General features: G+C 39.5%; 1 protein-coding gene across 6 annotated transcripts in view; it reads left to right on the top strand.

Annotated features, from left to right (window-relative positions):
- Positions 1 to 14,317, top strand: part of pibf1 (progesterone immunomodulatory binding factor 1) — a 33,550-nt gene that overhangs the window by 14,458 nt on the left and 4,775 nt on the right. For all 6 annotated transcript variants that reach the window (XM_053229984.1, XM_053229986.1, XM_026932388.3 and 3 more), the window contains exons 11-15: positions 4,497 to 4,662; positions 5,398 to 5,548; positions 7,443 to 7,533; positions 7,633 to 7,735; positions 11,812 to 11,942. In XM_053229984.1, the coding sequence (XP_053085959.1) occupies positions 4,497 to 4,662; positions 5,398 to 5,548; positions 7,443 to 7,533; positions 7,633 to 7,735; positions 11,812 to 11,942 (642 nt within the window). The remainder of the gene's footprint in view (positions 1 to 4,496; positions 4,663 to 5,397; positions 5,549 to 7,442; positions 7,534 to 7,632; positions 7,736 to 11,811; positions 11,943 to 14,317) is intronic.

The raw sequence follows: 14,317 nt of genomic DNA, 5'->3' as shown, positions 1-14,317 counted from the left end.
GTAACGGTCACTCTGACTCATTGTTTTGAAATGTACGAAAGGTTTCTAAGACAAACAAAAATGCCAATGGCTCACTGAGTGGCTAGAAAGTATTCAGTGTTTTCATTGTTCATACTGTGAGAATGATCAAAATGTATGTTAGGATTTTCTACACGTCTCTAAAATTAGACTAGTGCAGTGAATACTCACATATTCCCCGGACACTTTAATAAGAACACCTGTACCCCTGTTTATTCATACAAGTAGCAAATCAGCCAGTCATGTTGCAGCAGCAGTGCAATGCATAAAATCATGCAGATACAGATCAAGAGCTTCAGTTAATGTTCACACAAAGCATCAGAATGGGGGGGAAATGTGATCTCAGTGATTTCTTCCAATCTGTCCAGTTTCTGTGCCCACTGTAGCCTTAGATATTTGTTTTTGGCTGACAGAACCTCAAGGTTCATGGTGTTTGTGCGTCCTGAGATGCTTTTTCTGCTCTGCGTGGTTGTAAAGAGTGGTTATTTGAGTTACTGTCAGCCTTCCTATCAGCTCAAACCCGTTTGGCCATTCTCCTCTGACCTCTCTCGTCAACAAGGTGTTTCCAGCCACAGAACTTCTGTTTACTGGATGTTTTTTTTCCACAACATGCTGTGTAAACTCTAGAGATTGTTGTGCATGAAAATCCCAGGAGCTCTGCAGTTTCTGAAATACACAAATCAGCCCATCTGGCACCACCGGTCATGCCATGCCAAGTCACTGAGATCACTCTTTTCCCAATTGTTTGATATCTGCATGATTTTATGCATTTTGCTGCTGCAACATGATTGACTGACAAGATAATTGCATTAATGAGCAGAGTTTATACATTGTCTCTTACTTATTATATACGAGACAATTGATATTAGGCAGAAAAACGTTTGTCTCATTGTGTTTTTGTCTGATTGCGTCTCATTGTGTCTGTGGCAGAGGGTATCTAGGGTTAGATAAGGGCTGGATGGCATTCAGTAAACAAAGCTAAGATCAGATTAGAGCTGAACCTTTAATCAGATGTTAACCGTGACAGCATTCTCTAGATTGTGCAATCAAATGACAGTGGTATTCGTGGGCTACGTTAAGGCTAGATTTTAGTTTTATTTACTCGACTGCATTAAATTAATTCTGTTTGCTTGTAACTTTTTAAAATAAATACAGTATACCCTCAACATGAAAGGAAAAGTGCATTTCTGAATTGGCTGAACTAAAATATTAATGATTATTATTGTGTAGTCCCAGATGTCCTCTTCAGAGCTGTCAGGATTGCATGATCGATTGTGACTCGAATATATGGCATCTCTGTTAAAGGCTTTACAACACGTACATGCTTATGTCTTGTTATCGTTGCACAAAAATTGGTATTATTTATTGCAGAGAAGTTCTTTTATCTAGACTGCAGTAAATTTCATGTACATTTATTCAGATTGTAACACGTTACGTTTCGTTTCTAATCCTAATCCTTACATTCTCAAAACACAAACACCTGCCTAACAGTTTAGAAATGTTTAATGCAGTTTCATTTTATTTGAACAGTGCTTTCACAGTAGGTATTGTCACGAAACAGCTTTACAGAAATTCTGTTTCAATGTAGGTTTCGATCGCTAATGTGCAAGCCAGAGATGGTGACTCGGAAAACTGGCCTGAGATGACATTTTAAACACTGATCGATGACAGACGGTATCAGGAAAGCAAGACATTCTGAAATCCTTTAGCTAAATTTAGCATGATTAAAAGTGCATCTGAACTGGCATGAGGAGATGTTATCAGATGAAAGCAGAGTGGAAACTTCTCAGGCCCTAACAGGTAGAGCTGCATTCTGTGTGTTGTTAAAAATGATCATACTGCTACTAAATCCTTAAGCACCCTGCTGCGTAAGTAAGGTGCCATAACATGTATATATAAAATAAAATAATGGATTAGTGCAAGGTCTTATTTTAAGTAATGATTTGAAAGAGTGAGCTAATTGCGTGAGAGTGGGTATTCTTATAAATGTATGAATACGTAGAATGCGGGTTCTATGTGGGATAAGAACGAATGGCAGGTGGAATCTTATAATACTAGTAAAATGACCAGCAGTGCAGATGTTTTTGTTGTTTTGTTTTAATTTTTTTTTGTCACCATTAATCATCCTGCCCAATCTGCAGAGTCGGTTATTTACAAGTCACACAGACCATTAATAAATGGTTAGTATGCTTCATGAATGAGCGTGACCAATAACCGTCTACTTTCTGCTAAGAGGCTGTTTGAATGACCAACTACAGACCTTCTTCTGAAACCCATGTTTACTTTAAGGGACCTTAAGAAACTTAAATCTGACTAATTCTAATGAATCTGACTGACTGCTTTCTCTTACGATGGCAAAAGCACCAGATTGAAGTAGCCAAAACATTTTCTTAGCCAAAAGAGACTCCAACTGAAACACTCCTTTCCACCATAGCATTAGAGTTGTTGGATTCTTACTTTGGTTTGTACGGCTACACAAATGTAGTTTCAGTCACCCTAGCCATCCCTACAACCGTCGCTGCTTAAAGTCTCGAGAAAACTCCGGTAAATTCTAAACATGGATTTCTGTGAATGTTTTTCTTAACAGTGAATATATCTTGCTCTGAAAAACTGTTGGTGTAGGGAGCCAATCAGATTGCAACTCCAGATTTTGAAGCTTGAGGGAAGAAACATGCACAAAAGATACGACTTGAGCATCTGAGACTGAGACTAGTTTCTTGCTAATTAACACCTGAGCTTGTTCAAATAGTATACAAGAAAATATGATCTTCACTAATGCCGAGTGCACACTACATGATTTTAGTCCTGATTTCCCAGTCTCCAACTAATTTTGGATACACGTCCCACTCTGCGACAAAGCTCTGCACACCCTGTAGCGACAGGTTCAGCGGCTTGGTTTTTCTCAGTCTGCGAGTTGTCACAGAAGCACCTCTATGACAAGTAGTAAGTGCTAGTGATGAGCAACAGCCAATGAGAGTCCAGTCTAATTCATCTGCTGTCATGCGCAGCAGATCCCTGAACCCAGTTTATCATTCATCTATTTGTGTGCGAGGGCGAAAAAATGCCATGTTGCTTTTGTGATGAATAATTTGTCACGTCCAAATGGTTGTGGAACTTGCAAACTAAAATCAAACATGACATGACTCATGGCAACATTCCTTCCTCTACAAATTGTTTTCAGACAAAATGGTGCAGAAACCAGCACCACAGACAGCTGGTTATGACAAAGTCACATGATGGACAACTTTTGCATTATTTTCGTGTGAAAGAGTGACTTGCGGATCAGGTGTGCTCCGCTTGGGATCTCCAGCTGAAGGATGGTGTAGTGTGTGTGAGCCGAGTCTGCAATCACTCGTGTAGTGTACACACTCCTACGTTAAAAAAACAGCAGATCGCAAGTGATAAAAGTCATGTCGTGTCAGCAGTGAGATTTGGAAAGTCATGTGGTGTCTGATAAAATGCAGGCTCTTTGGAGCTTGAGACAGTTTTATGACATGCATCACAAGACAAGGTAAAAGTGATTCTGTTTTGTCAGTTTTTTTTTTTGTTGTTGTGCAAGAAATCTGTTTTTATACAGTTACTTTCTGCATGTTGCCTTGATACTGTGTTAATAGGATAATAAAAAATAATCATTATGCCATTATAGTAGTAATCATCTCAACCGCCAGTGATCAGAGGAAAACGCAAATGAAAAGTTTAACAAGACCTGCCAAGTTTAAGCGGTCGAGCAAACATGCCAGGATTTGTTAAAATGTGGATGTTTTTTTGCAAAGGGAAATAAAGACGTGCCATCATTACAGTGTGTCAGAGTGCTCAGTCATTGTGTCGGGTGTCTGTGCGGATGTGTGTGCGAGAGAGGAAGAAAATGGAAATGACACTCAGAAGGGTGTGAACAGATATGCTCGTGTACCACCTGTGCCATTACCTAACAGCCTACAGTATTTGCATAAAGTAGCTTATTGCATATTTCTCCTCCATCCACGAGCTTCAAGACGAAATAGAACTGGAAAACATACAAAAAATTCCAACTCATTAAAGCCAAAATGTTTTTTTTTTCCCTCTTTCACAGTGGATTGGGTTTGTAGCATTAAAAGTGCATCACCCTTCTTTCAGCTGTATTTAACCTGAATTGCCATATCAACCAATATTTAGTGCTTTATAATAGAACCGGGTGCCAGCACTTCCTCATAGCTGTTTTTGAAGTCCTCTATTGTGTCTTCAATGCAAATTTCGGCTTCCACATACCAAACGCGTGAGCCGCTGCCTTTTTCTTTGATACGCCGCTTGTGCATAAGCGTTCCCAGGCATCGTGCTGGGGTGGGGGCTATGGGTGAATGAGTGGATGGGTGTGTGTTGCAGTGAAGAAGTGAAAAAGTAAATGACACCTTCAAAGAAGTGTAAACAGATCTGCCTGTGTGTGTTCTAGGCATAAATAACACTAATTTGAAATATGTGTGTTTGTCTTTGCATGAGTGCAGTTTCAGGCAGCTGCAGCTGAACTCCGACAGCCGCGCATCAGAGCTGCAGAACCAGATGAAGCTGAAGGCTTTCGAAGCCGAGCGCGCTCAGATCGTGCAGGAGGAGACGGCCCGGAACCTCAGCCTGTGCCAGATAGAGTGTGAGAAACAGCAGAAGAAACTGGAGGCAGGTGTTCTCTCATCACCTTACGCTGCCTTGTCATCAGCTTGGCATTTTCAGTGTTGTGTGTGTTCCTTTGTTTCACAACTTCAAATGAAAACTGTTTTGTCTTTTTTTTTTTCTATGCACACAATGCAAGGCAGGACAAAACCTCATCCTTATTAAAATATGTGATTGCTCAGTAGAGTACAGAGGAAATAAACCCTGAAAAAAAAGTCATGTGACCGTCCATCACCTATCTACCTAGGAACTAATGGTGCAATCGACTTACTTCTGCAGTGGGAAGTCAGAACTCGGAATGAAATCATTTTGAACCTCTCGAGCTTCAAAGTACAGGAAAAACATGGACGCCTCCATGTTTGTTTTTTGTTAGCATCAAGCTAGCCAGCTAAATGTGACGAATAATGTATATTTACCTTCCCAAACAGTGAACTATGTAGTAAGTGTTATAGATATAACAAGATGTCTATATGTAGATTGCTTTAAAACAAATACTTGTATATTTAAAGGTGTGCCATGTTGAATTGACGTCACTTGCTGTACTAGGGGTTGAGGAAATCTAGTTCCTGAGTAGCAATTCCGAATTGGCGGGGCGTTTTCTTTGTTTTTTCCTAGTCAGAGGTCAGAAATTACAGTGACAATGACCCTCAGTTGAATTCAGCATAAATAGCTAAATACATTTCAATCAGCCGTAAAAGCTCCCACTGCAGAACCGTCTCCATCATCGTCTTCCTCTCTCAGGTTCTAACCAAGGAGTTCTACGCGCTTCAGTCTTCATCAGAGAAACGCATCACAGAGCTGCAGTCCCAGAATGCCGAGCAGCAGGTGAGGCTGGAGACCTACGAGAAGCTGGAGAAGGAGTTGGACGACATCACCATGCAGGCAGCAGAGAGTGAGCCAAATTTATCAGCTGATCCAGGAACCCGCTTCCCAATTTTCTGTCCTGTAGGCTTAAAGGAAGCGTCCAAGTTTTATTTATTTTATTTTTTTAAATGAAATTCTGAGTTGACTTTTTTTTTTTTTTTTTTTTTTTTTTTTTTTAAATTATGAATGCTAGAAGTTTCCTACATTACCCACATTGCCATTCGAATACCTGCTTGTAGTGCTGCCAGTAGGATTGAGTCCTCAGGTTCATCGCTACCTGAAGAGAGAGAGAGAGAGAGAGAGAGAGAGAGAGAGAGAGAGAGATGTGCCGGAGCTTTAGTGCTTCAGTCTGTCCAGCTCTCACACCTCCTTATCTCGAACAGATCAGCTTCCAAAGCTTTCATGCTAACACCATCGTTAATCTGATCGCACTCATCGTCTCCTAGATCAATAACCTGCCTAACAGGAAAAACGAAAATATAGCACCAACCAACAAATATTTTAATATTAATGGGTTTTCGGGGTGTTTTCCTTTAAGCGTGATGTATGCTTCATTAGAACTGCTTCTGAGAAAACCCCGAGCTTTCCTAGTGTTTCAGAACAGTAGAAAGATCTTAGCTGTCCATCAAACGTGGGAGTGGGCAGTAAAGAGCCTGGCGTGATGTGCAAAAAGCGCACATTTTGTTATTGTCTGTTCGAATAAAACAGCCAATTGTTGCTGTGGCCGCTTAAGAGGAAGTATATACAAATTCACATTGTCTAAAGGGAAGCATTTAACATTAATTTGAAAAGCAAATAATGACAGTGTAATCTGAAGCAGAACACACGTATGACTCATTTCAAACTCATCCCGTGTTTTGATTTAAATCTGAATGGCCGCGTCCTAATTTAAAAATGAAGTTAGAAGTTACAGATTATTCTCTTCTGCTCTGACTAGAAAAAGAAAAGCAGGTCTGAAAAACAACTTGTTAAACTGTTTTGTATTTTAATGACTGAGTAGCAAGGATGAAAATGAAGAATAAGTTTTTTTTTTTTTTTTGTTTTTTTTTAAAGTGTTTTTTAACAAGAATTTTAACACGTTTCCCTGTACTGAGAAAGTAAAAGCAAAAGGCAGTTTACTCTAAAATCGTTTATAATAGAACTCTGAGGACAGTTGTTAAATTTTCTGAATAAACTTCTTAAAAATGTGTTATTAGAAAAAGATCATTTAAAACCCTTACACTCTAAAGGATGAGATGAACATGAGAGAAAGTCTTACAAAACTGTTCTTATATGGTTTTATCCAAATTCCTCAAAAACCTTTCTGGTTTCTTATGCTTTGCAGAAGGTTTTTTGGTATCTTTGTGCGTTAAAACAAACTGCACTGCTATCACTCAAGAACAAATTCTTCTATAAATGGATGAATTATACAGATTTAAGGGTTAATTTACGACACTTTGGTCGAAGAATTCATGAGTTCAGAAGCTGCCCTCAGACATCGCTTAGAGTTTTGAGTAAACAGGATTTCTGTTTTTTGCCGAGTCTGGGGTAACTTGTGGATTTTATTGTTCACACTAATCACACATACTCTACAGATATGCTGGATAGAGATTATGTTGATAAAACACCGGAGTACTCCTTTAACTGTTTTTTTCTCGAGTTATTTCTGCCTACTGCACTGAATTTTATGACTTTGCTAATGACTTTACACATCTTGCTTTCATGACATTTTGCTTTCAACGCCATTTATTCCAGAGTTCATTAAATCACTTTGGCTCTGCTTTGTTTTGAAAACTTCTGTACGTTCTAAGCAGGAGAGATAATAGTTTATGAGCATAGTTAGCCTCTCCCCTTTGCTCCTGATGGTGGGTGGTCTGAGAGGCATCCAAACACGTTAAGTTGCACACGTTACGTTTTTATAAAACACGTTCTGTGTTTTATAGTGGAAAATGAGGACGAAGCCGAGAGGGTGCTGTTTTCGTACGGTTATGGAGCGAACGTGCCGACCACGGCCAAGAGGAGGCTGAAGCAGAGGTGAGAGTGGAGAAGGTCAAGTGTCTCTACAGATCGTTAAGCTGTTGTTAAACGCGATTGATGCTTGAAGAAGTTAAGCGTGTGCGTGTGTGTTTGCAGTGTTCATCTGGCAAGAAGGGTTCTGCAGTTAGAGAAGCAAAATACTCTGCTAAGGAGAGACCTGGAGAGAAGCACCACCCATACAGGGCAGATCTCAGAAGAGGTGTCACACTCTCAACCCAGTCTCAAACACGCAAACACTCACACTCTTAGTCATACATCAATGTACAGAGATGACAACATAAGCTCCAAACACCAGAATTCATCTTCACGCCCAACCACAAATATAAGCAAAAAATTTTTTTTAACTCAGGAATGGTCTCATGAGTGGTTTATAATCAGTGTGCTAAATACAGGGAACTTTTTTAGTTTTAGTTCATTTTCCTGCAATTTTCCTACAACGGCTAGAGCAGTCACAGACACAGTTCAGTTCAGTTCAATTTGATTTGTATAGCGCGTTTATGAACAGACATCCCCACAAAGCACCTTTACAGAAATCCGGATGTAGTTTTAGATCCTTAACAAACAAGCCGGAGGAGACGGTGACAATGAAAAACTCTCTAAAACCCTGAAACCTGTCCTCTTCTGGCTGACATCGGATAGTAGGATTGTAAATCACTAGAGTTTAGAAGTAAAGAAGAGTAAAACAAACAGTGAATTGTGAGTAAGTATTCTGGGATGAGCATAAGCGAGTTTTCATGATCACAGAAATCTACACTATTCTCACTATCTGATTGGCTGTTCAGATACCAACTTGTATCAGCTCTGACTAATTTATTTAATGAAAAAGCCTGTTTCAAAATTGAGAAATTTTGGAAGTGTTGGAAAGAGTAGTACAGAATGAAAATAGCATTGTAAAGATACACTTTGTATACACTTTTTTTTTTTTTGGAAGAAATTAAAATTTGCACAGGTTGAGGGAAAAAAAAAATAATAATTTTTCTCTGTAATATGATCAAATCATTCAGAGGAAAGTGCTATCTGCCCCGTTCCGCATACATGAGCTCACAAACACCTACGGTTGGCTGGCGTCGCTGTGATTGACAGGCGAGAGAGAGTAACACCATGACAGTACAAGCATAGCACTATTTTATTCTATTCTTGACTTTTTTATTCTTTTTTTATCTGTTTAGGTTGTGATAACTAATCAGTAGCAAACATCAAATTGATAGCGTTAGTTCCTGTCAGTGCCAGAAGTCATCCAACTGGAGGAACGATGGTCAATGGAAAAAGCACAGCAATGGTTTTATGGCATCAAAACCTCAAGTACTTTGTGGTGAGGGGAAAAAAAAGGGAAAAATCTCACCCAGAGCTCAGGAAGGGGGTGTTGTTCTAATGTCACATATATCACTCCAGGTTTAACCTGAAGAGTCGTTCTTTTTTTTCTTTTGGTCATTCACAAGTAGTGGATTCATGTTTCTGATCTACAGTGGCAAAGAATCTTCCAATATTTACACTTCATCACTTTTCACTGACTGCTGGCGTTATTATCCTTCATCTCATTGTTTAGTTTTGTTGAACAAAAAGGGCAAATTGCCAATCTTAAAAACTGACAGGATCGTCAAGGTGCAGTCAGGCATGTTTATAACTTTCTAAGTTATCGCACTGTGGTCAGCAGATTTTGGCAAATTTCCACTAACTGACTTATGTCAGATTTCAGTTTCAGTCTTAATGGCTTCCCTTTCATTCTGCTGTTGTCCCAGGGCACACGGACAAACAGTGCAAACGCCTCCGCTTGCTAAATTCATCCAGAAACTCCCCAGAGTTTACAGAGGCTCTTGAAACTTGGGAATGAGTCACAGATGTTGCAGTACATTTCCAGCAAGCTTATTGCGTTTGTGCGCTGGGTTTCGAACACGCTGTTCAGGATTTTCTTAATTAGATCAGTACAGAACACTGAGTAAACATTTTGATTTAAGATCAAGTTGCATAATATGGTGTGTCCTCTTCTGAATAAAGTGTGATTTATTAAATGATGTGTAGGGAGGAAGACTGAGTTAGTGCTTGTAAAGCAGCAACCGCTGTATTGTCCTCTCCTACTTTTTACAGCTTATTCTTCAAAAGATCTCAGGATACTTAACATCTGCGAGTGTCAAGACAAAAGCAACTTCACAAGCTCACAAGCTCGCATGCTCTCTGCAGCTTTGTGTTGGCTGCGTACCAGTGCTCCAGTACTGCAGGTGGAGCTGTTAAAATTTCACAACAGGTAGAATTACAGAAAGAGTAGAAAGAGGAGGAACTGCTTATTTTGTTCTAAATTTTGAAAAGGAAAAAGAGACGATAAGACGCAGATGATGCGTAAGACCATTAAATAAATGGAAGTTTGTGATGACGGGTTTAGCGTGCTTGTGAAACCTATGTGATAATTGCTAATGAATTGGCTTGGACACGCTAATCTGTAATGACCAATCAAAGGCTTGGTCACGTAGTGTGTTTAACCTCCTTTCTCTTTCTCGTCTTTCTCATTAACTATCTCCGTCCATCCTTCCCTTTCTTACCTTTTTCATGCCTTCATTTCTTTCTTTCTTTCTTTCATCACTTTCAGCTCCTTACACTTGAGAACACGTTACAAGACGTACAGTGAAGTGTAAACACTGAAATTTAAACTTAACTCACACAGGGAATAGTCACATGATATGGAGTTTTATTCAAGCGGATCTGGATCAGGATCAGGTGTATTCTTTAGAGCAGTGACCTAAGTGTTTGTGGTGGAAATTCTGCACGAATGCACCAACAGAGCCAGCTCACACAACTGAGAGAGTCCTGTGCTGCTTCAAGCACTTGATTTGTTCCCATAAGCAGTAAAGAAACTCCATCGCTGATACTTGTTGAGGAATCTGAAGCGCTTTGATCCATGGTATCACTGACATTCATTCTTCCTTGTGGCTTCATGCCCTGTTGAGGAGTCGCCCAGAGTCAAACTTGGACCAGGTACTGATACAAGTCTGCACTTGTTCCTCTCTGTCCTACAGCGGTGCGTGATACTCTGGGTTCACACAGTTCCCTGTATTAAAGGATAATTCCAGTAGTAAATCAGGTAGACGTTGTTCTTTTCCTAATATGCTTAAAAATTAACTATAGATTGTAGTCAGGGTATTTGGCGAGGTCCTTCAGATATTCGGACATTCTCAACACGAAGGCGCCGATTGTGAGATCGCTTGTTGACACACAGTAGGATATACTGTGAATAGCTCGCAGGGACGAATAGCTAATTACTTCTTTTAAGGCCGCCAGTGAAAGACTTGGCTGTCTGCTCATCTCCTCAGACTTGACACGTGAGGACTGGCGTGCCTGAAGAGAAGGAGTACTTCAGACATGCTCGATATTCCCCTGGCTACAGGGATGTGTTGTGTTTGCACTTCTCACGTTTTATCACACGTGATCGCTCTTGTGTCTTATACATTGTCATGAGATCTCAGGTGCCCTCTCTTAGGTTAGTCTCTGGGTGATGGGAGGAACCAGTGACCAACGGTCACCAAATATGGTTTTCTAATACTGTTTGTCTCTCAATGTATCAGCTTATATTGCTTGATAAAGGAGGCAATTAAGTAGCTGTACTCATCAAAAGTTATGAGAAAGTTGTGCTGAGATATTAATAGGATAAATTGGGTTTGATTTTGTGATTTTCTTGCATGAAGTGTGTATTACATTTTTACTATGTTTCTAATAACTACCATGAATCACTTAACACACCATTCGGACTCTGTTTTGAGGAACTTTTGAGTGAGAATTTAGTAACCTGTCCAGTTTGTGGTGTTTTTTTTGCTGTTGTAGCCCATCTGCTTCATGTGTCAGTGTGTTGTGCGTTCTGAGATGCTTTTCTGCTCACCGCGGTTGTAAAGAGTGGTTATTTGAGTTATCGTAGCCTTCCTGTCAGCTCAACCCAATCTGGTCATTCTCCTCTGAACTCTCTCATCAACAAGGCGTTTCTGCTTGCAGGTCTTCCATTCACTGGATGTGTTTTATTTTTCCACACCATTCTGTGTAAACTCTAGAGACTGTTGTGGGTGAAAATCCCAGGAGATCTGCAGTTTCTGAAATACATCAGCCCATCTGACACCAACAACCATAACCATGCCACGGTCAAAATCACTGAGATCACATTTTTTCCTTCTGAAAATCTGAAGGTTGCTGCCACATGATTGGCTGATTGGATCATTCTTTCTTTCTCTCCCTCTCTCCCTCTCTCTCTCTCTCTCTCTCTCTCAAACTTTTAATCCTGCATTTTGTCTGTTTCAGCTGCAAGCAGCCAATCAGCTTCTTCAGCAGGCTCAGCAGCCATACAGTTACCTCATCGATACGGTTCGCCAGAGGGACACACAGATCCAGTCACTAAAAGAGCGCCTCTCGCAGCTGGAAGAGGAAGTGAGGTTTGTATTCAGAGCAGTAGCCCAGATTTCAGTTGGTGAAGCAGCACACCCTCTTTTTTTTTTTTTTTTTTTTTTTTTTTTTTTTTTTGTAGAAAGAGAGCTGCTTGTAATGAGGTGACCCAGTGCAAATGTTAAACCGTCAAAATATTAAAGTGCTAAAAGTGATTTATCTGTTTTTGCAAGAACATCTAGTCTCAGACAGCACTAAACAGATACAGATACAGATAGTGTCATTGCAGATACAGACAGAGATAGTGTCATATGTAGTGTAAAAAATGCATAATCTAGCTAAGTATTAGCAGCAAGAAGTCTTGTTTGAACTGATCTTCATTATTCATTATAGTCTCATGAATATTTGAATGCTAAATCTTTGAGGTGATTAAAAGCTACTAGCTACTGTTAGTGATAAAAATGCTTTAGATGCACATCCTTTTTGAGATCTTGTGGAGTGGAGTAGCAGAACCAGGAGATCATGAGATGACAGATCAAGAGATCGAGACTAATGACATGGTGACACTGTAGATGAGATCTAGTCTTTACACGCAGGCAACTTCTTCGCTTGAAATGTATTTAAGGTGCTTAATAGCGGCGTGATGCAAATTAGTTAGTTGTTCCATGTGAGTGTAGACTTGTGTGCCTTTGCCTTTGAGGAAAAAGATTAGTGTGATTAGTGTTAGACCTAGTGTGTCCTTCTAGGAATTCACAAAGCACAATTGTTGTCAGAATTTCCCTCATGGGATCAATAAAGTATATCTATCTATCTATCTATCTAAATTTTTGTTATAACAACAAAAAATAACTTCAGCTGAGTTTCTTGAAATCCTCACATATGCAAATAAAAGTAGACATGTCTTTTCATGTGTTGCCCTTTCACTCTCTTGCTGGAGGCTAGAGAATAAAAAAAACAAACAACAAAAACAGTGTTTTTTTCCTCCCCCCAACATCCCACAGCGGTTGTTTGTGGCTTGACACCAAGCCATGTTTACCTCCACACCACCATGTTTTTCCTGACCTGAGACCTGAGTTTGTCCTGGCCCAAATCTCAACTTGCATTATTTCGAACAGCGAAAAAGTGCTCACGGATCCGTTTGTCGTACCCCGAGGTCCAGTGCACTTGGAGAGGCCTGTCTGCTTTATTTATTGACTAATGATTTAGTGTGGTTGTCACTGAGAGAGCATATGAGCCAGTTATTACACACCTGCACCTGTCTAGGCTGATGGGGTTGAAGGTTCGGCAGCAATAAAAACAAGAGAAATGTTGCATTTTGTTTACACCAAGAATAAATATGACCTCACTTTTAGTTATTTCCAATAACAAGTATCATATTAGTAAATACCCGTGCTGAAACTGGTTAACTCTCTTACGAAATGTAGCACCAAACTGGGACATGTGGGTGAAATGGTGCGGGATAATGATCGCTCAAGTGAAATCCTGACAGAATCGTCATGAGTCATCACTCGAGTCAGACAACTGAAAAAAAAAAAAAATCTAGCTTAGCTTAAATGGCTTTTCTGGTTTTTGAGGCAGCATTACAAATTTAAATATTTACAAAAAAATGTTAAGTTTTATTTTTTTTACCCACAGAAGTGTTTTCCTGCTGGTGTTTAGTTTGATTTCTCATTTCTTATGCTAAAAAGGCTAAATTGACTTACAAATAGATTCCTATTCACTGCATACTATATGCTCACTACATGGGGTAACACAATGGTTCTGTAGATCATACACTCACAAAAAAGGTTAATGTAGAACCCTATTAGAAACAGTTTCCATGTCTGAGAGACGCCTTTAGGAAGCTGAGAATTCTTAACTATTCAGAGAACCCTTAAGGAGCCCATTTTCATAAAAAAAACACAGCTCCTTGTATTTTCTTTGGATTTTAACACCATTGGCCAAAATTTGCACTAACAATGGTACTTGTTTAGTAAAGCCATGTGTGTGTTTTTGCAGGCCAAAACGAACTAAAAAATTTCCTGCAGATTTACGAAAATTTTGGTAATGCTGATTTTCTTCATACTTGTGTGTGTTGATAAATGCTAATAACCAAGTCAGTTTATGATACAAAACGATGATTTATATTTAATGACACCTAAAAACTCGATAAAAACCAAAGAGAGCTGAAAACGATGACTAAACAGTGAAAGTCTCCTAATCTCTGCATGTGCTAAATCTTCCAATACTGCAGCTCAGCCATTGCAGCGCGTCTGCCAACAGAGTCACAATAAGTCTCCTTTAATGTTTGTCGTATTTTATTGATTTGTTTTGGTTCAATGCCATTAATATGAAACCACCGAATTTCTTTCTGAGAACCTTTTAATTCAATTTGTGTGTGTAAATAAACTAATTTAAACTTGACAGCATAATCTGTGTAGAGTTT

The sequence above is a fragment of the Pangasianodon hypophthalmus genome, chromosome 26 (genome assembly GCF_027358585.1).
Source record: "Pangasianodon hypophthalmus isolate fPanHyp1 chromosome 26, fPanHyp1.pri, whole genome shotgun sequence".
Taxonomy (NCBI): Eukaryota; Metazoa; Chordata; class Actinopteri; order Siluriformes; family Pangasiidae; genus Pangasianodon; species Pangasianodon hypophthalmus.
The sequence above is the reverse complement of the archived record's forward strand: the minus strand, read 5'-3'. Positions and strand labels throughout refer to the sequence as shown.